General features: G+C 38.3%; 1 protein-coding gene across 1 annotated transcript in view; it reads left to right on the top strand.

Moving 5' to 3' along the window:
- ZNF569 (zinc finger protein 569) overlaps positions 1-22,487 on the top strand; it is a 54,606-nt gene extending 32,119 nt beyond the window's left edge. The window contains exons 4-6 of the mRNA XM_047793189.1: positions 12,782-12,908; positions 13,755-13,850; positions 19,792-22,487. Of these exons, the coding sequence (XP_047649145.1) occupies positions 12,782-12,908; positions 13,755-13,850; positions 19,792-21,617 (2,049 nt within the window). The 3' untranslated portion in view covers positions 21,618-22,487. The remainder of the gene's footprint in view (positions 1-12,781; positions 12,909-13,754; positions 13,851-19,791) is intronic.
- Positions 22,488-26,304: the final 3,817 nt, after the last annotated feature.

Raw genomic sequence — 26,304 nt, 5'->3', positions numbered from 1 at the left:
GTTTGTTGAGAGTTTTTATTACAAAACGTTGAATTTTGTCAAATACTTTTTCTGCATCTTTTGAGATGATCATATAATATGTATTTCATTTTATTAATGTGATGTATCACATTTATTGATTTGTATATTTTGAACTATCCTTGCATTCCAGGAATAAATCCTACTTGATTGTGATGTATGATCCTTTTAACATATTGTTCAGAAAAGATCATGGACATGTAGGACAGACTCATATTTACCCAGGGGGGAGGGTGAGGGAGTGGGATGGATTGAGAGTCTAGTAGAAGAAAACTGTTGCATTTAGAGTGGATGGGCAATGAGATCCTGCTGTATAACACGGGGAACTATATATCTAATCACTCGTGATGGAATGTGATGGAGGATAATGTGAGAAAAAGAATGTGTATATATATGTATAACTAGGTCAGTTTGCTGTACAACAGAAATTGACAGACTATTGTAAATCAATAATAAAATTTTTTTAAAAATCTGGTTCAGTTTAGTTTGCTAATATTTAAAATTTTTTCCCTCTGTACTCATTCGAGTTATTGGCCTGTATCCTTTTTTTTTTTTCCCCTTTCTTTTCTTTTGTAGTGCCCTTATCTGGCTTTGGTATCAGGGTAATGTTGGCCTTGTAAAATGAGCTTGGGAGTGTTCCCTCCAGTTCAGTATTTTGAAAGTTTGAGAAAGATTGGCATCAATCCATCTTTAAATGATTGGTGGCATTCTCCAGGAAAGCCATCTAGTCCTGGTCTTGTCTCTTTTTGGAGGGAGGAGAGGGAAGGGTAATTTTGATTACTAATTCAATCTCTGTACTCATTATTGGTCTGTTCTACTTTTCTATTTCTTCATTATTCAGTCCTGGTAAATTTTATGTCTCTAGGAATTTATCCATTTCTTCTAGGTTATCCACTTTGTTGATTGTTCATTGTAGTCTCTCATGGTCCTTTGTATCTGTGACATCAGTTGCAATGTCTCCTCTTTCATTTCTGATTTTATTTGATTTTTTCCCCTTTTCTTCCTGTTATAGTTAAAAGTTTGGCAAATTTGTTTTTCTTTCAAAAAAACAGGACATATAGCATTTATTTCTGCTCTGATCTTTATTATTTCCTTCCTTCTGTTAGCTTTGGACTTAGTTTTGTTTTTATTTTTCTAGTTTCTGAAGTAAAATTTAGATAATTTATTTGAGATCCTTTTTCATAATGTAGGCTTTTATCAGACTTAGAACTACTTTTGCTGCATCCATGTTTTGATATATTGTGTTTCTGTTTCTATTTGTCTCAAGATTATATTTTGATTTCCCTTGTGATTTCTTCTTTGACTCAGTGGTTGTTCAGAAGAGTGTTGTTTAATTTCATTGGGAATTTTCCAGTTTTGCTCCTATTATTGATTGCTAGTTTCATTTCATTTTGGTCAGAAGTGATACTTGGTATGAGTCCAGTCTTCTTAAGTTTGCTGACTTTTTTGTGACTTATCATATGATCTGTCCTAGAGAATGTTATTTGTGTGCTCTTCTTTAAATTTTTAATTTAATTTTTAAAAAATCAATGAATTTTATTATATTTGTAGTTGTACAACTATCATCAAAATCCATCCCAGGAGTTCCTGTCATGGTGCAGTGGTTAACGAATCCGACTAGGAACCATGAGGTTGCGGGTTCGATCCCTGCCCTTGCTCAGTGGGTTAACGATCTGGCGTTGCCGTGAGCTGTGGTGTAGGTCGCAGACGTGGCTTGGATCCTGTGTTGCTGTGGCTCTGGCGTAGGCTGGCAGCTACAGCTCCGATTAGACCCCTAGCCTGGGAACCTCCATATGCCATGGGAGCGGCCCAAGAAATGGCAAAAAGACAAAAAAAAAAAATCCATCCCAAATGCCCAGCCCATCCCTCCCCACCAACCTGTCTCCTTTGGTAACCATAAGTTTTTCAAAGTCTGTGAGTTTCTGTTTTGCAGAGAAGTTCTTTGTATCCTCGTCTTGGATTTCACACATTAGTGATAGCATATGATGTTTTTGTCTCATCATCTGACTAACTTCACTTAGCATGACAATTTCTAGGTCCGTCCATCTTGCTGCAAATGCCATTATTCATTCATTTTTATAGCTAATATTCCATTGTGTACATGCAACACATCTTCTTTATCCACTCTTCTGTCAATGGACATTGAGGTTGCTTCCATGTCTTGGCTCTTGTATACAGTGCTGCAATGAACATTGGGGTACCTGTATCTTTTTGAGTCATGGTTTTCTCTGGATATATGCCCAGGTGTGGGATTCCTGGGTCATGTGGTAATTCTGTTTTTAGTGTTTTGTGGCATCTCCATACTGTTTTCCATAGTGGTTGCACCAATTTACATTCCCACCAATAGTGTAAGAGCATTCCCTTTTCTCCACACCTGCTCCAGCACTTATTGTTTGTAGACTTTTTGATGATGGCCATTCTGGCTGGTGTAAGGTGGTACCTCATAGTAGTTTTTTGGGTTTTGGTTTTGGTTTTGGTTTTTACTTTTTAAGGCCACAGTTACAGCATATGGAAGTTCCCAGGCTAAGGGTCGAATCAGAGCTACAGCTGCCTTCCTACAGCATAACCACAGCAATGCAGAATCTGAGCTGCATCTGTGACCTATACTACAGCTCATGGCAACACCAGATCCCCACCCTAATGAGTGAGGTCAGGGATTGAACCTGCGTCCTCATGGATACTAGTTGGGTTCGTTACCACTGAGCCATGACAGGAACTCCCCTCATAGTAGTTTTGATTTGCATTTCTCTAATAATTAATGATGTTGAACATCTTTTCATGTGTTTTTTGGCCATCTGTATGTCTTCTTTGGAGAATTGTCTGTTTAGATCTTCTACCTATTTTTCTGATGGGGTTGTTTGTGGGTTTTTTTGGTATTGACCTGCAGAGGGTATTTATATCTTTTGGAGATTAATCCCTTGACAGTTGCTTCATTTGCAAATATTTTCTCCCATTCTGTGGGTTGCATTTTGTTTTATTTAGGGTTTCCTTTGCAAAAACTTTTAAAGTTTAATTAGGTCCCATTTGTTATTTATTTTTGTTTTTATTGTCATTATTCTAGGAGTTGGATCTGAGAAGATATTGCTATGGTTTATGTCAGAGAGTGTTTGGCCTATGTTTTCCTCTAAGAGTTTTATAATATCTGGCTTTATGTTTAGGTCTTTAGTCCATTTTGAGTTTATTTTTGTATATGGTTTTGTATATGGTGGGAGTGTTCTAATTTCATTGTTTTACATGGAGCTTGCCAGTTTTCCTAGCACCACTTATTGAAGGGACTGTCTTTTCTCCATTGTGTATTCTTGCATCCTTTGTCATAGATCAGTTGGCCATGGGTGCGTGGGTTTAATTCTGGGCTCTCTCTCCTGTTCCACTGATCTATATTTTTGTTTTTGTGCCAGTACCATACTGTTTTGATAACTATAACTTGGTAGCATAATCTGAAGTTAGGGAGCCTGATTCCTCCAGCTCCATTTTTCTTTCTCAGGATGGCTTTGGCTATTCTGGGTCTTTTGTGCTTCTGAACAAACTTCAAAATATTTTGTTCTGGTTCTGTGAAAAAATGTCCCATAAGTGATTGCATTGAATCTGTAGATTGCCTTGGGTAGCATAGTCATTTTGACAAAATAATTCTTCCAACCCAAGAGCATGGTATCTCTTTCCATCTATTTGTGTCACCTTTGATATTTTTCATCAGTGTCTTATACTTTTCAGAGTACATACAAGTCTTTTGTCTCTTTAGGTAGCTTTATTCCTAGGTATTTTATTTTTTCTGGTGTGATGGTAAATGGTATTGTGTCCCTAATTTCTCTTTCTGATCTTTCATTGTTAGTATATAGGAATGCAGTTGATTTCTGTGTATTAATTTTGTATCCTGCAACTTTAACAAATTCATTGATAAGCTCAGTTTTCTGGTAGCATCTTTAGGATTTTCTATGTTTAGCATCATGTCGTCTGCAAACAGTGATAGTTTTACTTCTTCCTGTCCAATTTGGATTCCATTTTTTTTTTCTTCTCTGATTGCCGTGGCTAGGACTTCCAAAACTGTTGAGTAGTAGTGGCTAGAGTGGACATCCTTGTCTTGTTCCTGATCTTAACAGGAATTCTTTCAGCTTTTCATGATAGAGAATGATGTTAGCCATGGGTTTATCATATATGGCCTTTATTATATTGAGGTAGAGTCCCCCAACGCCTACTTTCTGGAGGATTTTTATCAGAAATGGGTGTTGGATTTTTTTAAAAGCTTTTTCTGCATCAAGAGAGGGTAATACGGTTTTTATTCTTAAGTTTGTTAGTGTGATGTATCACACTGATTCATTTGTGGATATGGAAGAATCCTTGCATCCCCTGGGATAAATCCCAATTGATCATGGTATAAGATCCTTTTAATGTGTTGCTGGATTCAGTTTGCTAGTATTTCGTTGAGGATTTTTGCATCTATGTTCATCAGTGATATTGGCCTGTGATTTTCTTTGTCGTGGCTGTTATATCTTTGCCTGGTTTTGGTATCAGGGTCATGGCAGCTTCATAGGATGAGTTTGGGAGTGATCCTTACTCTGCAATTTTTGGGGATAGTTTCAGAAGGGTAGGTGTTAACTCTTCTCTAAATGTTTAATAGAATTTGCCTGTGAAGCCATCTGGTCCTGGACATTTGTTTGTTGAAAGTTTTTAAATCACAGTTTCAATTTCAATACTTGAGATTGGTCCTTTCACCTTTTCTGTTTCATCTTGGTTTAGTTTTGGAAGATTGAACTTTTCTAAGAATTTGTCCATTTCTTCTACATTTTGTGTTTTAATGGCATATAGTTGCTTGTAATAGTCTCTTATGATCATTTGTATTTCTGTAATGTCTGTTGTAACTTCTCCTTTTTCATTTTTTTTTTCCTTGTTGTTGTTGTTGCCATTTCTTGGGCCGCTCCCACAGCATATGGAGGTTCCCAGGCTAGGCGTTGAATCGGAGCTGTAGCCACCGGCCTACGCCAGAGCCACAGCAACGTGGGATCTGAGCCGCGTCTGCAACCTACACCACAGCTCCCGGCAACGCCGGATCATTAACCCACTGAGCAAGGGCAGGGACCGAACCCGCAACCTCATGGTTCCTAGTCGGATTCGTTAACCACTGCCCCACGACGGGAACTCCTCCTTTTTCATTTCTAATTTTATTGAATTGAGTCCTCTCTCTTTTTTTCTTGGTGAGTCTGACTAAGGGTTTATCAATTTTGTGATATTTTCAAAGAAACTTCTTTTAGTTTCATTGATCTTTTATATGGTTTTCTTCATTTCTATTTCATTTACCTCTGCTCTGAACTTTATGATTTGATTTCTTTTGCTAACTTTGGGTTTTGTCTGTTTTCTCTCTAGTTACTTTGTGTAAAGTTAGGTTTTTATTTGAGATTTTTCTTAATTCCTGAGGTAGGCTTGTATAGCTTGAATGTCTCTCTTAGAACTGCTCTTGCTGCATCCCATAGGTTTTGGATTGTTGCGTCTTGGTTGTCATTTGCTTCTAGGTTTTTTTTTTTTTTTGTCTTTTTGCCATTTCTTGGGCCACTCCCACGGCATATGGAGGTTCCCAGGCTAGGGGTCTAATCGGAGCTGTAGCTGCCAGCCTACGCCAGAGCCACAGCAACGCGGGATCTGAGCCGCGTCTGCAACCTACACCACAGCTCACGGCAATGCTGGATCTTTAACCCACTGAGCAAGGGCAGGGACCGAACCTGCAACCTCATGGTTCCTAGTCGGATTCGTTAACCACTGCGCCACGATGGAAACTCCAGCTTCTAGGTATTTTTTAATTTCCTCTTATATTTCTTCAGTGATCATTTGGTTATTTAGCATGTTGTTTAGTCTCGTTTTTGTGTTTTTTTTTGCAGTTTTTTTTTTTATTGTTGATTTCTAGTCTTACAGTTGTGGTTGGAAAAGATGCTTGATATGATTTCAGTTTTCTTAAATTTACTGAGGCTTGATTTGCGGCCTAAAATGTGTGATGTTCCATGTGCATTTGAGAAGAATATGTATTCTGCTACTTTGGGATAGAATATTCTGTAAATATCTATTGAGTCTATCTGGTCTAATGCATCATTGGTTGGAGGTTTTTTACTTTCATCACTTGTGTCGTTCCCTTCTGGCCTGCAGAGTTTCTGCTGAAATATCAGCCAGTAACCTTTTAGGGTTCCCTTTTATGTTATTTGTTTCTTTTCCTTTGCTGCTTTCAGTATTTTGTCTTTAATTTTGGTGAGTTTGACAATATGTGTCTTGGGGTGTTCCTCCTTGGGTTTATTTTATATGGTACTCATTGTGCTGCTTGAATTTGAGTGAGGTATTCCTTTCCCATGTTAGGGAGGGTTTTGGCTGTTATCTCTTCAGATATTTTCTCTGGCCCTTTCTCTCTCTCTTTGCCTTCTGGCACCCCTATGATGTGGATGTCAGTGCATTTAATGTTGTTCCAGAGTTCTCTTAGACTGTCTTCATTTCCTTCCAATCTTTTTTCTCTTTTCTGTTCTGCATGAGTGATTTCCACCTCACTTATTTGTTCTTTTTCCTCCTGTATTCTGTTCTTGGTTCCTTCTAGTGAATTTTTTATTCCAGTTATTGTATTTTGTATCTCTGCTTGCTTAATCCTTAAATCTTGTACTTTTTTTTGCACAGTGTTTCTTATAATTTATCAATCTTTGCTTCTAGTTTATTTCCAAGATGTCGAATCATCTTTACTATCATTAGTCTAAAGTCTTTTTCATGGAGGTTGTTAGTCTCCAGATCACTTAGCTGTTTTTCTGTGTTATTTTTCTTGTTCCCTTACATAAGTCATAATTCTCTGCTTTTTCATTTTGTATATATTTTTAGTGTGGTCTCCTTTTTGCAGACAATAGAGTTGTAGCCTCTCATACTTCTGATGTCTGCCCCCCTTGTGGCTGAAGTTAGTACGGGGGGCTTGCTGCAGACTTCCTGATGGGAGAGACTGGTGCCTGCCTACTGGTAGGTGGAGCTTATTTTTATCCCTTTTGTGGGTGGGGCTTTTTCTCTGTGTGTGATTAGAGGCAGTTGTGTGCCTCGGGGGTCTTTAGGCAGCCTGTTTGCTGATGGGTGGGGCTGTATTCCTACCAGGTTTGTTGTTTGGTCTGAGACTTCTCAGCCCTGATGTTTGGGGCCAGATTTTTCCACAATGGCAACCACTAGGAGAGCACATGCTGATGATTATTCCCAAGACCTTTGCCTCCAGTGTTCTTCCCTAACAAGAAGCCACAGTCACCCTGTTTTTCCAGGAGATCCTCCAAGAACTGCAGGTACATCTGACCCATATTCCTGTGGAGTCTCTGCTTTGCCCTGGGACCCAGTGTACATGAAAGCCTGTGTGCACCTTTCAAGAGTGGAGTCTCTGTTTCTCCCAGTCCCCTGAAGCTCCTGCACACAGGCCTGCTGGCTCTCAGTGCCAAATGCTCTGGGGGGCTCCTCCTCTCAATGCCAGATTCCCAGGCATGGGAACCTAACATGAGTCTCAGAACTCTCACTCCTGTGGGTGAGCCTCTGCAATATGGTTACTTTGCAGTCTGTGGGCCATCCACCCAGCAGGTATGGGGTTGCTTAAATTGTATAATCGCCTCTCCTATTGTCTTGATGTGGCCTCCTCTTTGTCTTCTGGAGTAGGATGTCTTTTTTGATAGTTTTCAGTCTATTTTGTTGAAGGTTGTTCAAGAGTTGGTTGTAATTTGTTTCTTTTATGAGAGAGGTGAGCTCCAGTCCTTCTACTCTACCATCCTAATCCTGTCCTTTGTATGCTTGAGAAGAGTATTCTGCTTTGGGGTAGATTATTCTATAAATGTCTTTTGAGGCTTCGTGGTCTAAAATACAAGTCAAATCTTACATTTCCCTACTTGATTTTTGTCTGGATGATCTGTTCCTCGTTAAAAGTAGGGTATTGATCCTCTACTTCTATTGCATTTTTGTCTATTTCTCCTTTTAGATTGTTAGTATTTGCTTAATGTATTTAAGTGCTGTGGATTTGTGTGTATATATACTTGATCATTATATCTTCTTTTTCATTACATAATAATCTTCTTTGTCTCTTTTTATGGTTTTTGATTCAAAGTCTATTTTGTCTGACATGAATATAGCTACTACCACTCTTTTAATTTTCACTTGCATGACTATCTTTTGCCATCCCTTCCCTTCAAGCTTATTTGTGTTCTTAAATCAGAAATCACTTTTAGGCAGTTATAAAGTTATATAGTTACTTTAAAAAAAAACTCCAGCCAGCCACTGTATATCTTTTGTGTGTGTGTGTGTCTTTTTAGGGCTGTACCCATGGCATATGGAAGTTCCCAAAGTAGGGGTCAAATCAGAGCTGCAGCTGTGGCCTACACTGCAACCACAGCATTGCTAGATCTGAGCAGCATCTACAACCTACACCACAGCTCATGGCAACAGCAGATCCTTAACCCACTGAGCAAGGTCAGGGATCAAACTCACATCTTCATGAATCCTAGTTGGACTCATTACCGCTGAGCCACAGTGGGAACACAGTGGGAACACAGTGCATGCCTTTTGATTGGAGAATTCAGCTATTGGTAAGGGCCTGTTAATGCCATCTTATTAACTGTTTTCTGGCATCTTGTACTTTTCTTTCTCTCTTGCCTTCCTTTGTGAACTGACAAATTTTCATAGTGGTATGATTTGATTCCTTTCTCTTTTTTGTTTGTGAATCTATTGTAGTTTTTACTGTGTGGTTATTATGAGTCTTATATAATTATGTCTTATAGATAATAGTGTTTTATGCTGATAATTACTTAACATGGATTGCATACAAAAACTCAACCCTTTTATTCCCCCATTTTTCTATTTTTGATATCACAATTTACCTATTTTTATATTGTTTTCATTAACAAATTGCTATAGTTGTAGTTATTTTTAATACTCTTGTCCTTTAACCTTTATACCAGTGTTAAGTGGTTAACATAACGCCACATTACAGTATTAGTGTTTCCTGAATTTAACTATATACTTACCTTTATCTGAGTGTTGTATATTTTTGTTTTCTTGTTATTAGTTAGCGTCCTCTCATTTTAGCTTGAAGAACTTCTTTCAGCATTTCTTGAAACGTAGATGTAGTGATGAACTCCCTCAGTGTGTGTTTGCAAAATCTTTTATCTCTCCTTCCTTACTGAAGGACACCTTTGGTGGATAGAGTATTTTTGTTTTGCAGTCTTCTTTCAGCGCTTTGAATATATCATCCTTGTAAAGTTTCTGCTGACAAATCCACACTGAGCCTAATGGGGGTTTTCTGAAAATGTCAAACACCTTTTTTTTTTTGCTGTTTTTAAGATTCTTTCATTGCTTTGGTTTTTGACAGTTCTATTATAAATTGGCTTAGAGAAGATCTCTTTAAATTTAGTTTGTTTAGTGACCTGTGAGCTTTAGGAACTTGGATATCCAAATAGCTCTGCAGATTTGAGAAGTCCTCAACCATTATTTCTTTGAATAAGCTTCATGTCTCTATATTTCCTCTTCCAATTCTGACACTCCTAGAATGTGAATATTATTTTGTATCATAGTACCCCATGACACCATGGGGCTTTCTTCATGATACTATAATATGCTTTCTTCATTGTTTTTCATTCTTTTTTCTCTTGTAACTCAATAATTCCAAGTTCTTGTCTTTAACTCATAGATTCTTCTGCTTGATCCATATCACTGTTAATGTTTTCTGTTGCATTTTTCATTTAATTTACTGTGTTCTTCAGTTCCAGGATTTCTGTTTGGTTCTTTTTTTATAATTTCTATCCTTTTGTTAAACGTCTCATTTTGTATATTGTTTTTCCTGGTTTTGTTGAATTGTATTTCCGTTTTCTTGTAGCCAATTAATTTTTCTTAAAACGACTATTTTTGAATTCTTTATTGTATGACTTGCAAATCTCCATGTCTTTTGGATAAGTTATGGAAGATTATTGTGGTCCTTTTGTGGTATCATGGTTCCTTGGTTGGCCATCGTCCTTGAAATTTTGTATTGCTGTTTTCACATTTGAGGTAGCCCTCATCTCCTCCAGTCCTTACTAAGTGCCTTCAGGAGAAAAATGCCTTCTATCATCCCCACTAGGCATTTTCAGGCTTTCTCAGAGATGTCTATAGCTAAATTTGCTTCACTGTTCTTTTTCCCTCTTATGGCAGAATTCTTTTTTTTTTTTTTTCGGTCAATTTTGCTTATTCTAGGGCCACTTCCCGCAGCATATGGAGGTTCCCAGGCTAGGGGTCGAATCAGAGTTGTAGCCGCTGGCCTATGCCAGAGCCACAGCAACGCGGGATCTGAGCCGCGTCTGCGACCTACACCACAGCTCCCGGCAACGCCGGATCCTTAACCCAGTGAGCAAGGGCAGGGACCGAACCCGCAACCTCATGGTTCCTAGTCGGATTCGTTAACCACTGCGCCACAATGGGAACTCCGTCTTATGGCAGAGTTCTTAAGCTTGTATGGTTTCTCTCCATATTGCAACACACCAGGTTGCGGAGAGCCTCCCTTTTGTTTTCCTAAAGATGGTGCTAAAGCTCACATCTATGGTCCTTGCTTGGCTTACAGATTCGGGCCAGTACTCTGCATGTGCTCACCTGCCATCTGCCAAAGGTCTGTCTCACCACTACCATTAGGCGTGCACACAGGGAGCCAGCCTGAGGTTGGCTGTAGATGAGAGGCCCACAGAGCTCTGGGAGTACCTGTAGGCTAATTGATTGATCTGTGATGGGCAAAGTATACCCTTTGGATCATGAACAGACTTCTTGATAGAGTTGGTAGCACAGTTTGTTGGATCTGCTTCCTTGTAATATCCTATGAGAATGTTAACTACTGCTCTCCCAGATTTTCTCACCCCCCAGTCTTGCAGCTCATAATTTGGTACTCTGGATGTGGTGAGAGAGAAATGAGCCTCTTTGGTACCATCCCACATAGCTAGAGAAGCAGGGTACTCACCCACACTTTATTATTTTCCTTCATGAATGAAATCATGCATCAAGTTATTTCTTGGCCCTAAGCTGTATTGCCTTGGTAGAAGAGTGATGTAGGTAAAATCAAACTGTTTCTCCTACACTTTCAGATAAGTCCAAACCTGTATTTTTTGCTCTATTTGTGTACTGGTACTTCTTTGCTGGAGACTTGCACTTTCCCAAAGTCTCTGTCTTCTATAGGGTGCTTGTCTAAGACCGTCATTTTCTGATGGCTGCAGAACCAGGGCCAAGAGGGCCTAGAGTCAGTTCACATGCCTCTCAGGGTCTTCATCCAGGAATGAGATCTTTCTGCTTATTACCGAACATGTGGGTGGATGAGACTCCTTCTGAGTCTTTGGCATATGGTGCTGGATCCCACAGATGGATGCCAAATTAATATTGTTACAGTGGGGACATGAATGAGGGATGTCTTATTCAGCTGTGATTGCCTTTGGTTTCTTGGGGGAGGGGTTTGTTTTTGGAGTTTTTTTGCTTTTTAGGACTGCACACGCGGCACATGGAGGTTCCCAGGCTAGGAATCTAATCGAAGCCACAGCTGCGAGCTTACACCCAGAGCCACAGCAACGCCATGTCCAAGCCACGTCTGTGAATTACACCACAACTCACAGCAATGCCAGATCCTTAACCCACTGAGCGAAGCCAGGGATCGAACCTGCAACCTCATGGTTCCTAATCGGATTCGTTTCTGCTGCGCCACGACAGAAACTCCACCTTTGGTTTCTTAAAGCTTGATTATTTACAAATCCTTGATCTTCCCATCATTCCCACAGCGAACTCTGAACCTTAGTCGATCTTCATGTTCCTAAGATGCTTTTAGGACCTAGAAATAAATGATCAGAAACACTGATTGTTAGTTAGCTCACGGTGATTTCCTTTTATATTGTCTCTCTTGGAAATTGCTCAAAGTGTAGGAAATGTGAACAGCTCCCTTTGTTCCACTGCTGTTGAAGATTTTTTTCTTACATTTATATCTTGGGGGCATTTTGGTTTTTATCTAGGAAAAGTGCATTTGATTTCTATGTTCACATCACACTGCTTTGAAGAAATTTGAAACCAGCCCCTCATTTGTGACACTTACTCTAAATCTTTCTTGATATTGTTTTCTCATAGTTATGATTGTAATTCAGGTTCAGACCATTAAGAAAAAAACTTCATTAATGAATCTTTTCAGTCTGTTGGTATTTGTAAGATTCTATTTGTGGCACTCTTTTTTTCAGTATATGTGAACTCTGAGCAATTATATCCCATTTTCATGGCTGCAGATATCTATTATAGGCTTATAAATAATAAATCATCATTTTCATTTTAGGTTTCTTCTGACCTAATGAACAATATGTCCACTTTCTAAAAAAAATGAATATATCTAGTTGAATGTCCAACTATACTTCAAATTTTGCACATCATTCTCTTCCTCTTTCTGCTTCCATCCAAATCCTGTTTTCATTTTTCTGGAATCAGTGAATCACTGGGATCTAGTGATTTCCCAAACCAGTTAACTTGAGTAAAGTTTCTATTCCTCTGTGTTTTACATTCAGTATAAATTGGTACCCAAGATCTCTTTAATCCACAGTTGTTATTAAACTACTTGATAAATCAGTGAATGAATACTATATACTGACAGGGTGTTGCTAGTAGATTTTTGTTCTTTTAGGCAATAACAAAACCATGTAAATTTTTATTTTATAACCTCTTGTGTATTATCAGAACAAGTTTCAATATATTTTTGTCTACAACATCTAAGATGGATGAATTCAGATTGAGTGGAAGTATGTTGTTACAGGTAACAGTGACATTTAAAGATGTGGCTATTGACTTCACTCAGGAAGAGTGGCGGCAGTTGGATCCTGCTCAAAGGAACCTGTACCGGAATGTGATGCTAGAAAATTACAACAATTTAATCACAGTGGGTAAGGATAGTTTTTTGTATAACGCAAATTCTGGGATTAAAGTACCCTTCTTCTCCAGTGTTTGAAATGTATGGAAACTTCCTTTTTTTGTCTTTTTGCCTTTTCTAGGGCCGCACCTGAGGCATGTGAAGGTTCTCAAGTTAGGGGTTTAATCGGAGCTGTAGCCACCAGCCTACACCAGAGCCACAGCAACACGGGATCTGAGCCGCGTCTGTGACCTACACCACAGCTCATTGCAGTGCCAGATCCTTAACCCACTGAGTGAGGCCAAGGATCGAACCCGCAATCTCATGGTTACTAGTTGGATTCGCTAACCACTGCGCCACGATGAGAACTCCTGAAATGTATGGAAACTTTAAATGTTAGACTGTTCGGCCTTTATCTTTGCTCACATAAATGTGCATGCTGCAGCTTTCAGAGTAAAATGTCATCCTTTGGTTATGTTTCAGGGGGCAGGATCCCCAGAAACCACATTTTTCTTGCCCTTTAGAAAGGCTGGTTTCCCTGGGCCAGGCTCAATTCTGGAATGATTCTTTGTTCCTAATGTTTATGCCCAAATCTTTTTTCTTCCTTTTTTTTTTTAAGGGCCACGTCCGCGGCATATGGAAGTTCACAGGCGAGGGATCAAATCAGAGCTGCAGCTACTAGCCACGGCCACAGGAACTTGGGATCCGAGCCGTATCTGTGACCTACACCATAGCTCACAGCAGTGCCAGATCTTTAACCCACTGAGCGAGGCCGGAGATCGCATCTGCATCCTCATGGATACCAGTTCAGGTTTGCAACCTGCTGAGCCACAACAGGAACTCCCTTATGCCCACATCTTGTGTTACTTCCCTTTGACAGGATGTCCGTTCACCAAACCGGATGTGATTTTCAAGTTGGAGCGTGAAGAAGAACCATGGGTGGTGGAAGAAGAAGTGTTCAAGAGACATTGTCCAGGTTAGTGGGAGGGAACCATACAGGTGAGGATGGCTAGGACCCTTTAATGGTTAATCTGTAAGTTGTTGATCCTTCGGAAGTATTCCTCAAAGGTAATTTTTTTTAAGTCTGTAGAATTTTTTAGTGACAATTGGTGTGAGTTCTTTTTTTAAAGGCTAAAATTTCAAAATTTAAAAGAAGCTACTTGTTTTTTATATTGAAATATAACTGACTTAGAATATTGTGTTAATTTCAGGCATAGAACACAATGATTCAGATACACATTTCTATCTATTCTTTTTTAGAATCTTTTTCTATTACAAAATATTGACGGTGTGAATTCTACCTAAGATGTCATTTCTAGATAACATTCTTAACTTTTTTCCTCTAAACTTCTTTCCTAGAACCTAAAAGGCCAGTTACTTTTCTTATCTTTCTGCTAGATGTCAACATTTCCTAATTCATTTCCACCTATACTTAGGTGATCCATCTAGTACTAGCATCTTCAGTCTTTCTGCAACCTTTTTACATAGAATCCCTTTCTTTTGTGTTCTTATATTCACAGAATTTTAGTTTAAATAAACTCATTGATGTTTTTAGCCCTTTACTTTCTATTTTCTCTTCTTCCTCCCATTGTAAATGCCTTAGCATCATATTTTGTACCTATAGTCACACTTCCCACTGTATTTTAGCTTTTGCTCTCATAGTTCAATAATGGCTACAACCATTTTACTTCAATAAAATTTTTAAAATCAGGGAGTTCCCGTCGTGGCGCAGTGGTTAACGAATCCGACTAGGAACCATGAGGTTGCGGGTTCGGTCCCTGCCCTTGCTCAGTGGGTTAACGATCCGGCGTTGCCGGGAGCTGTGGTGTAGGTTGCAGACGCGGCTCGGATCCCGCGTTGCTGTGGCTCTGGCGTAGGCCAGTGGCTACAGCTCTGATTCAACCCCTGGCCTGGGAACCTCCATATGCCACGGGAGCGGCCCAAGAAATAGCAACAACAACAACAACAACAACAAAAAAGACAAAAGACCAAAAAAAAAAATTTTTTTTAAATCAGTGCTACTTTTCTGTTATTTGTCATTTTATACTACATTTTTCATGTATATATGCATATGCTTGTATGTTTATGTGTGATATATACATGCATACACATACATATATTTCTAATTTGATATATATTGTGACATCTTTTTTGCCCTTCAAGGAGTTTATGATTTATATTTCTACCATCAATTTCTGCAACTTAAGTCTATTAGCATTTCTTAACTCTTTGCCCATTTGGTAAGTGAAAACTTACTTAACTAGAGTTTGAATTTGCATTTCCTTTTTTAAAAGTGAAGGCAAGCATCTTATGTTTAAAATTGGTATTTCTTCTTTATAAACAGTTCGTGTTTTATGCTCTTTTTTTCTGTTGGGTTCTTCATTTGTTTTGTTTTGTTTTTGCTTTTTTAGGGCCACACCTGCGGCGTATGGAAGTTCCCAGACAGGGGGTCGAATTGGAGCTACGTACAGCTGCCAGCCTATATACCACAGCCACAGCAACACAGGATCTGAGCCACATCTGCGACCTACACCACAGCTCATGGCAATGCCGCACCCTTAACCCACTGAGCAAGACCAGGGATCAAACCCGCATCCTCATGGATCCTAGTCGGATTTGTTAAGTGTTGAGCCATGAAGGGAACTCCAGGTTCTTAATTTGTATGAAATCTTAACATATTAAGGTAATCAGCCCTTTGTCATGTTTTTCTAGAATTTTTTTTCCGGTAAGTCATAGCTCTTTGAAGTGCTTTTTGCCACCTCGAGTTTACTGTTCACATAGTTAAAATAACAATCTTTACTTACAGGAGATTATCATATTTTTTCCTTTTATGTATATGGGTGAATATTATTCATTTATGTCTTAATAATGACTCATCCTCACATTTTTACTATGAATTTAAATAATTATTCTAACTTGGGCTTTGAAGTCAGTGTTACACTGGTTTCATAAATAAAATATGGAAGCTTTCCTTCATGTTCTAAAACATTTATATAGCATGAGCTTAAAACAACCTTAAAAAATTTTTGTTTTATCTGTAGAACTATTTGGATCTTGCTTTTTTTTTTTTTTGTCTTTTTTCATCTTTTTAGGGCCACAGCCGTGGCACATGGAGGTTCCCAGGCTAGGGGTCGAATCGGAGCTGTAGCCTCCAGCCTACGCCAGAGCCACAGCAACGCCAGATTCGAGCCCCGTCTGTGACCTACACCACAGGTCACGGCAATGCCAGATCTTCAAATCCACTGAGCGAGGCCAGGGATCAAACCTACAACCTCGTGGTTCCTAGTCGGATTTGTTTCCACTGTGCCACCACGGGAACTCCTGGACCTTGCGTATTTTTGAGCTAAGTTTCTTTGCATAACTGTTCTATATAGTTGTTTTGTTATCTTGGCAATAGCTTTTGATAATAGGTTGTAATTTTCTAGAAAGCTCTCCTGGAGTTCCCATCGTGGCGCAGTGGTTAACGAATCCGACTAGGAACCATGAGGTTTTGGGTTCGATCCCTGGCCTTGCTCAGTGGGTTAAGGATTCAGCGTTACCGTGAGCTGGGGTGTAGGTTGCAGACGCGGTTTGGATCCCACGTTGCTGTGGCTGTGGTGTAGGCCGGCGGCTACAGCTCCGATTCAACCCCTAGCCTGGGAACCTCCATGTGCCGCAGGAAGCGGCCCTAGAAAAGTCAAAAAGTCAAAAAAAAAAAAAAAAGAAAGAAAGAAAGCTCTCCATTTAATCCTGGTTTTGAAATTAATTTTTGATAAAGTTGAACAAAGTAATTTCTGTAGGTATTTAAATTTTCTCTATATTTTGAGTTTACCATATGTTAAGGTTGCAGGGCCATCTGTTATATTTAGGAATTTGTTTCATCTATAGTTTTAAATCCGTTTGTATAAAATTACTTATAGTGTTGTCTTACTTATGTCTTCCATTAATTCTGCAACATTCTCATCCAGCATCATCAGATATTGGCTCTCCTTCACTGTCTTAACACTCTATTTCTGAGACTCCTGTTAGACAGATACTAGATCTTTTTCAAATTTTTTCCTCCATATTTTAAATTTTCCTTTGCTATTTTATCCCTCTATATCTCTCTGTGTTGCCTTCTCAGTAATTACTTCAGATGTATCTTCCAGTTTACTAATTCTCTCCTCATGGGTTTATTCATCTTTTTAACTAATCAACTTTAAAGAATTTTTAGCAATAGTATTTTGTTTTATTTATTTATTGGTCTTTTTGCCTTTTCTAGGTCCGCTCCCGCGGCATATGGAGGTTCCTAGGCTAGGGGTCTAATTGGAGCTATAGCCACTGGCCTACACCACAGCCACAGCAATGTGGGATCCGAGCCACGTCTGCAACCTACACCCCAGCTCACGGCAACGCCGGATCCTTAACCCACTGAGCAAGGCCAGGGATCAAACCCGCAACCTCATGGTTCCTAGTTGGATTTGTTAACCACTGAGCCATGACGGGAACTCCGTATTTTGTATTTTTAGAAATTCCTCTTTTTGTTTTTGCTGTTTTTTCTTTTCATATCTCATTATTGTTTGTTTAGTGGAAAAGAGATCAGATACTTTTTCATTCCACCGTCTTAAAATATGGACTCTTTTCTGTCAGATTGTTTTGTTTTGTTTTGCTTTTTAGGGCTGCACATGTGGCATATGGAAGTTCCCAGGCTAGGGGTCAAATGGGAGCTGTAGTTGCCAGCCCATGCCATAGCCGCAGCAACGCTGGATCCGAGCTGTGTCTGCAACCTACACCACAGCTCACGGCAACGACGGATCATTAACCCACTGAGTGAGGTCAGGGATTGAACCTGCATCCTCACAGATCCTAGTCTGGTTTGTTAATCACTGAGCCACAGCTGGTACTCCAAATTTGGTATTTTGATCTTCCCCATGAAATTTTTTTCACTTCTGCTTGGATAATACCTTAATGATCTAATCTTACCTTCTCCCTCAACACTCTGGCTTAATTGAGCTTCTCTTTTTCCCTCAATTGAGGTAACTCAAAAGCTTAAACTCAGTATTTTGCCTCCTTTTCTACATTTATAATCTGCAACCAAGTCTCTAACTTTACCTGAATTCACAAGAATTTTTTCCTTTATTTTAGTCTCAGTTTGACAGGGAAAAAAAAAATCTCCATTTTCCTATCTTAGAGCTAAGCAGCAACTGGGGACTTATAATGTCTCTCACCCTTTGGTATGTAGCCTTTCATTTATTCGATGTTTGAGCCATATTTCTGTATTCCTCTGGCTGGTGGCCTTGACTCTAGAGTCTTTCTGCTTATATTTCTCAAGAGAGTACTCTCCCATCTTCTCTAGGATCAAAGACTGGTCTTTTTTAGTTTATACCTTTTTCTTTATCTCATATTAACGTGGCTTTGAGTGGGATCAGAGAAAATTCATGTATTTATTAGGCCATATTTAAGCTTAATTTCTCATTCACTATTTTTCCCTCTGCTCAATATTTAACTCCTATTCAGTCATACCAGGTAGGCTGTTCTAGTTTTATATTCCAACTCTTTCATCCAATTTTTACCTTCCTATTGTTTGTTCTCATTTTATTACTGTAGTGTTCAGAACAATTTTATTAACTTTTTAAAATACTTGCTGGTAGGAGTTCCCGTCGTGGCTCAGTAGTTAATGAATCCAACTAGGAACCATGAGGTTGCGGGTTCAATCCCTGCCCTTGCTCAGTGGGTTAAGGATCTGGCGTTGCCATGAGCTGTGGTGTAGGTAGCAGACGCGGCTCAGATCCCGCGTTGCTGTGGCTCTGGTGTAGGCTGGCGGCTACCGCTCTGATTTGACCCCTAGCCTGGGAACCTCCATATGCCGTGGAAACGGCCCTAGAAATGGCAAAAAGACAAAAAAATAATAATAATAAAAAAAGAAAAGAAAATACTTGCTGGTAATACAAATGTTTTAAAGTACAAAAGGATATATTGAAAAGTGATTTTTTCTTCTCTTACCCATGTCTTCCTCTATGCTGGCAACCCCTTGTATCATTTTACCTTGAGCTATTACTTACTTGTGTTTTCAAACTTTTTTGTTTGTCTGCAACCTACACCACAGCTCACGGCAACGCCAGATCCTTAACCCACTGAGCAAGGTCAGGGATCAAACCTGCAACCTCATGGTTCCTAGTCAGATTCGTTAACCACTGCATCACGATGGGAACTCCTCATTTTTATTGAAACCATTTTGTTGATATATTAACGTGTAAATAATTTTCATCTTTGCTATTGAGTGTTCTTTTGCAAGAATATGGTATGCCTTTTGTCTTAGCTTTCTAGGACTGTCATAACAAAGCAGAGGCTAGAAGTACAAAATCAAAGTGTAAGCAGGACAAGTTTCCCTCTGAAATCTACAAGAGAAGGTGCCCGGCCAGTTTCAGCTTCTGGTATCCCCAGACATTCCTTGGCTTGTGTCAGCATAACTCCAGTCTGTCTTTACCTTCACATAGTGTTCTCCTTGTGTTTCTGTCTCTTCATGTGGCATTCTTTTTCTAAGAACACCGGTTATATTAGAATGGGAGAATACCCTACTCCAGTATGACCTCATCTTAACTCACTAAATCTGTGGAGACCTTATTTTCAAATAACCACATTCTGAGGTACTGGGGGTTAGGACTTCAACATATATGTGGGCAGGACACAAATTTAACCAATAACATGATGGGAACTCCTTTTCATAGTCCATTTAAAAGCAATCAAAACTATTTGTTTTCATAAATATCTGCCTCTACTCATATTTCCTTTCTTGGAATTTCCTAAAGCTTAGGGAATGGGAAATAATATGTACCTGGAATTTGCTTAATAGGAAACTAGGCTGTAAGCCAAGAATCAATCCCATTCTACACTACTTTAAAATTTTTATTGATATAATATTGGAAAAATTTACGAGTGATATTTGCAATTTGTTTTAGGAGAAATATGGGGGATTGATGAACATCAGAAAATCCAGGATAGACTTTTGACACAACTTGAAGATAAATCTACAGAAACACTGACTGAAGAAAAACTCATTGAATATCATAAGAAATTTGCAAGTGCATTTCCTCCAAACTCAGACTTTTTTGCTTCAAATCACAATCTCTATGAATATGACTTACTTGGAAAGTGTTTAGAACATAGTAATTTCAGCTATCATAATAATGAGAGAATCCTTATAAGAAAAGAACATTATGAATATAATGAACCTATGAAATCATTTGGCAATAGCTTCTTCCATTTTGTAGCAACCCCCTTTAAGTGTAATCACTGTGGAAAAGGTTTTGATCAAACCTTGGACCTCATCAGACACCTGCGAATTCATACTGGAGAGAAACCCTATGAATGTAAAAAATGTGGAAAAGCCTTCCACCACAAAGAAAAACTCGTCAAACATCATAAAATTCACAGTAGAGAACAGTCTTATGAATGTAATGAATGCGGGAAAGCTTTCATTAAAATGTCAAATCTCATTAGACATCAAAGAATCCATACTGGAGAGAAACCCTATGCATGTAAGGAATGTGGTAAATCCTTCAGCCAGAAATCAAATCTCATTGATCATGAAAAAATTCATACTGGAGAGAAACCTTATGAATGTAATGAGTGCGGAAAAGCATTCAGCCAGAAGCAAAGCCTCATTGCACATCAGAAAGTTCATACTGGGGTGAAACCTTATGCATGTAATGAATGTGGTAAAGCATTCCCTCGAATAGCATCTCTTGCTCTTCATATGAGAAGTCATACAGGAGAGAAACCTTATAAATGTGATAAATGTGGAAAAGCCTTCTCTCAGTTTTCCATGCTTATTATACATGTGAGAATTCATACAGGTGAGAAACCCTATGAGTGTAATGAATGTGGAAAATCCTTCTCTCAAAGCTCAGCCCTTACTGTACATATGAGAAGTCATACTGGTGAAAAACCTTATGAATGTAAGGAATGTAGAAAAGCCTTCAGCCACAAGAAGAACTTCATTACACACCAGAAGATTCATACTAGAGAGAAACCTTATGAATGTAATGAATGTGGAAAAGCTTTCATTCAAATGTCAAATCTCGTTAGACACCAGAGAATTCACACTGGAGAAAAACCCTATATATGTAAGGAATGTGGCAAAGCCTTTAGCCAGAAATCAAATCTCATTGCTCATGAAAAAATTCATTCTGGAGAGAAACCCTATGAATGTAATGAATGTGGTAAAGCCTTCAGCCAAAAGCAGAACTTTATTACACATCAGAAAGTTCACACTGGAGAGAAACCTTATGATTGTAATGAATGTGGTAAAGCCTTCTCTCAAATAGCTTCCCTTACTCTTCATCTAAGAAGTCACACAGGGGAAAAGCCTTATGAATGTGATAAATGTGGGAAAGCCTTCTCTCAGTGCTCATTGCTTAATTTACACATGAGAAGTCACACAGGCGAGAAACCCTATGTATGTAATGAGTGTGGAAAAGCTTTTTCTCAAAGAACTTCCCTTATTGTGCACATGAGAGGTCATACAGGTGAGAAACCGTATGAATGTAATAAATGCGGAAAAGCCTTCTCCCAGAGCTCCTCCCTTACTATACATATACGAGGTCATACAGGTGAGAAACCCTTTGACTGTAGTAAATGTGGAAAAGCCTTTTCTCAAATCTCATCTCTTACACTTCACATGAGAAAACATACAGGTGAAAAGCCTTATCATTGTAATGAGTGTGGTAAGGCTTTCAGCCAAAAGTCGCACCTTGTTAGACATCAGAGAATTCATACTCATTAAAAATAGAAACTATGAATCTCATGAGTATGGAAAGCCTTCAGAAGGAATTAGCACCTCTTTACACATTACATAATCGGATCTATAGTGGAAATCTGTGAATGTGGGAAAGCCTTGTGAACAAGGAACACATTTGTCAAAGAGGAGACTTCTTACCAAAGTCACAAATTGTATAATGAGAAAGCTGATCATCAAAAATCTTCAGCAGACATCTTATCTAATGATAATATTTGTCCAGCATTCTCATTAAAATCTGAAACAAGACGTTTATCTCAGCATGCCAACATGATACTTGAGCTCCTTGCCAATGTCTTAAGCACAAAAAAACTAGAGGAAAAAAATGTAAAAACAATCTTTTACATGAAAATAGTTAATTATGAAATATGTTGATACAAAATATTTGAGAAGAAACGCAATATGAATTACTAAAATTTGAGAAAAATCGTCTGAAGACTTGACATTCTAAAAGAAATATGAATTTCACAGATCTCTAAGTTTAAAATACTTCCACTCAAGGTTTTTACCGGTTATATTTTTAAAATTAACAGACTGATTCAAAATTTTATATAGGAGGAGTTCAGCTGTGGTGCAATGCGATTGGCAGCCTCTCAAGAATGCTGGGGCACACGTTTGATCCCTGGCCAGGCTCAGTGGGTTAAATGATCTGGTGTTGCCTGAGCTGCAGTGTAGGTGGCAGCCACGGCTTGCACCTGATCCCTCACCCAGAAGCTCCATACATAGCAGGGCAACCAAAAAAGAAAAAAGATTTTCATATAGACATGTAAAGGACCACAAATAGCTGAGATAAATGTGAAAAAAACAGTCTACTATATATCGTCACATATTTATTTAAAATTATCATTTAAAGTGTTTTTCTTTTTTTTCTTTAGGGCCTCACCCATGCCATATGAAAGCTCCCAGACTAGATGTCAAATCAGAGCCGCAGCTGCCAGCTTACGCCACAGCCACAGCCGCAGCAACACAAAGTGGGATCCAAGCCGTGTCTGCAACCTACGGTTCACAGCATTGCTGGATCCTTGACCCACCGAGTGAGGCCATGGATTGAACCTGCATCCTCATGGATACCAGTTGGGTTCTTATCCCACTGAGCCACGATGGGAATTCCTAAACAATGTGTTCTTGATGAGTAAATCAGTGGAAACAAATTGAGAACTGGAGGAAGGAGATGTGGGGATTTTGTGTATTATAGTGCTATTAAAATCATTAGAGAAAGGATGGTATTCAATAAATGGGAGATTTATAAAAACAACAAATATTAGCTACTTTGTACCATATACAAAAAAAAAAGAAACCCAAATAGATTGAAGACCAGAATATAAAAAGTAAAATTACATTATCTACAATGAAAGTAAAATGGACTATATCTATTAGAGTAAAAGGATTTATTTAAAAATACATGATTATGTAACATTCAATTCTATTTTAGTGTACTGGGTTCAAAGACACCAACATATGTACAAAGAGAGACATATATATCTCATGTTCACTGCATCATGGTTTGTATTAGTCTAAATTGAACAGAACATTTCCATTAGTAGAGGGATAGTTTGATACAATGTGATTGTTTCTGATAGAACACAATATTTAAAGACAAATTTGATATGTCATTTACCAATAGATTACAGTGCATGAGGGAAAAAAGCAAAATGTACAATGAAATATAACATTTTTATAAATTTGATGGAACAGTGCAAAGAACAGTACTGTGTATTGGTCATGGATGCATTTATGACATTAGTTGCCTTTTAGAAAGTGGAGGCAGTTGTTACATTTATGTCTAACATTTCTTAAATAAAATGAAAGCAGATATGACAGTATTAACAAATCTGTTGTCAAAATTATGTTGGTTTTTTAAATTCTAAATTTCCTTGTTTCTCTAAAACAAGAATCAAATGTGTAGAGAAAACATGGACTAACAGAAACAATTTTTAAATGGATTCTTATTTTTGATCAGATACTAACATTTATTCAACATTATCTTTAATCATACACAAACCTAATTTGAATTAAGATAAGACATTGCTTACCCTCTCCTTATAATGTTAATTAGGATAATACAAATCAGAAGTATATAGCATTTGTTTTGAGTCCAGTTTTTTTTTTTTTCAAATATGAGTTCCTTCCTACTCAAAAGCAGTGAAGAAACAAAAGAACTATTCAGTTGTTGGGATAATTGACTCTCCATTTGTTAAAAAAAAAAAAAATTCACCCACATTTTGGTTGTTTTCAAATTGAAGGGAAAAGACCGTTCGTGCATACAGTAAAATGTAATGTTCTAACATATCAAGCCAAGGAGAGTTACCTTTATCAGAGCAGAGGCAACTTAAGTGTATTTCAACAAATTTTTCTTTGGTTTCTGGATCCTTAAATGGAGATGTAGATGCTGGTGCTTTTATGTGTGTCAGGTAAGGGCCCAGTGGATGTAAAAGTTTACTTCTTCCTATACCACAGGTGTTTTATATTCAGGCCCTTCAAATATATATGTATGTATGGCTCAAATTTCCTTTTCTGTGAATACTCCATGTATTTTGTCTATTTCTTTCTACTGGAACTTTCAAAAATGTTTTTATTTATAAATAATTACAGATTTACAGAAATTTGAAGAAATTATACCCTATGGTACTAGTTAGTGTATCCAATGTCCAGTTTCCCTTAATGGTAACATTTTACATAGCTATAGGATAATATCAAATTTGTCACTGATGTGATCTACAGGCCTTATCAGATTTCACACGCACTTGTGGATGTGTGTCTGTAGTTCTATACAATTTTATCTAGCCTAAGTTTGTGTTACCACCACCATCATAATGAAGATATGGAATTTACACCACAAAGATCCCTGTTCTACCCCTACAAAGTCACACCTATCCTTCTCTGCCCTCCTCCCCATTCCTAATCCCTGCAACTTCTAATCTATTCTCTATAATTGTGTCATATAGGGAATGTTCTATAAATGGAATCACTATATAACCTTTTAAGATTTCTTTTTTTCACTCAGCATAATTCCCTTGAGATTAATCTTATTGCAGATACAATAATTTCTCTTTTGGATTATTTCTGAGTAGATATTTATGGTATTGATATACCATGGGTTCATTAAGGCATTAAAAAATATTTGGGTTGTTTCCAAAAGTTTTTTGCTATTACAAATCTGTTAGAAACGTTCTCTGCCACTTTATTGGTGGTTTTGTTTTTTCTATTTTTCGGTCCTCTGTTTGTTTCACTTTTCTTGTCTTACAGTGGGTTGAGCATTTTTTAGAATTCTACTTTTTATTCTGGGTATACCCATGGCATGCAGAAGTTCCCAGGCCAGGGATCAAACCCAAGCCACAGCTACTGACAATGTCAAATCCCTAACTGCTAGGCCACCAGGGAACTCCTTAAAATTCAACTTGGATTTATCTATAGGGCTCTTAAGTACATCTCTTTGTGTAACTTTTTAGTAGTTACTCTAGGTATTACATTATACACATAATATCACAATCTGTGTTTGTCATCACTGAATCAGTTGGAAAACTTATCTGAGGTCCTTTAATTTCCCCCACTTTATTGTATAGTTATCTTAAATGTTTCTTTCTTCCATATACCTGAAGAACTACAGGACATAATTAGTCATTTTTATTCAACCATCTAACATAATTTTGGAAACAACAAGAGAAATATAATCTATTAAATGTACCCATATTTTTACTGTTGTTCTTTCCCCATGACTGATACTCCATATTTCCTTTATCATTTCTCTTCTGCTTGATGAAGTTTCTTAAGAGTAGATCTCCTGACAGTCTTCCTTCAACTGAGCAGGTCTTCATTTCCTCCATTGCTGAAGAATCTTTTTTGCTGGTACAGAGTTCTGGGTTGACAATTCTTTCAGCACTTGGAAAATGTGCTACTTCCTTCTGGTCTTAAATCTATCATTTAAACCATTGTTTCCATGGAGTTAATGTGTCATTTCTCTCTGGCTGCTTTGTTTTTGGTTTTTTTCTTCCCCCCTGCAAGTTTATTTATGATGTGTCTTGGCATGGAGTTCATTGGATTTATCTTGTTAGGGGTTTGCTCAGTCTTGTAAATATGTAGGTTTGCCAAAGTTGGATTTTTTTGCCATTATTCCTTTGAATGCTTTATCAGCCTCACACTTTCTCCTTTATTTTGGAACTCAGGATATTTTCCTCTCCGTTCATATTGGGTAATTGCTCTTGTTCTGTCTTCAGTTCACGTGCACTTTCCTCTGTCCCCTCCATTCTCTGGAGCACCATTGAGTCTTTTATTTTGGTTACTGTATTATTATTATTATTATTATTACTGTCTTTTTGCCATTTCTTGGGCCGCTCCCGTGGCATATGGAGGTTCCTAGGCTAGGGGTCGAATCGGAGCTGTAGCCACCAGCCTACACCACAGCCACAGCAACTCGGATCTGAGCCATGTCTGCGACCCACATCACAGCTCATGGCAATGCTGGATCCTTAACCCACTGAGCAAGGCCAGGGATCGAACCTGCGACCTCATGGTTCCTAGTCGGATTCGTTAACCACTGCGCCACGATGGGAACTCCTGGTTACTGTATTTTTAAGTTAAGAACATTCCATTTTGCAGTTCCCATTGTGGCTCAGTGGTAACGAACCTGAGCCAGGGATTGAACCATGAGGATGCTGGTTCAATCCCTGGCCTCTCT

The sequence above is a fragment of the Phacochoerus africanus genome, chromosome 8 (genome assembly GCF_016906955.1).
Source record: "Phacochoerus africanus isolate WHEZ1 chromosome 8, ROS_Pafr_v1, whole genome shotgun sequence".
Taxonomy (NCBI): domain Eukaryota; kingdom Metazoa; phylum Chordata; class Mammalia; order Artiodactyla; family Suidae; genus Phacochoerus; species Phacochoerus africanus.
Note: the sequence above shows the minus strand (reverse complement) of the source record. Positions and strands in the feature narration are given on the sequence as shown.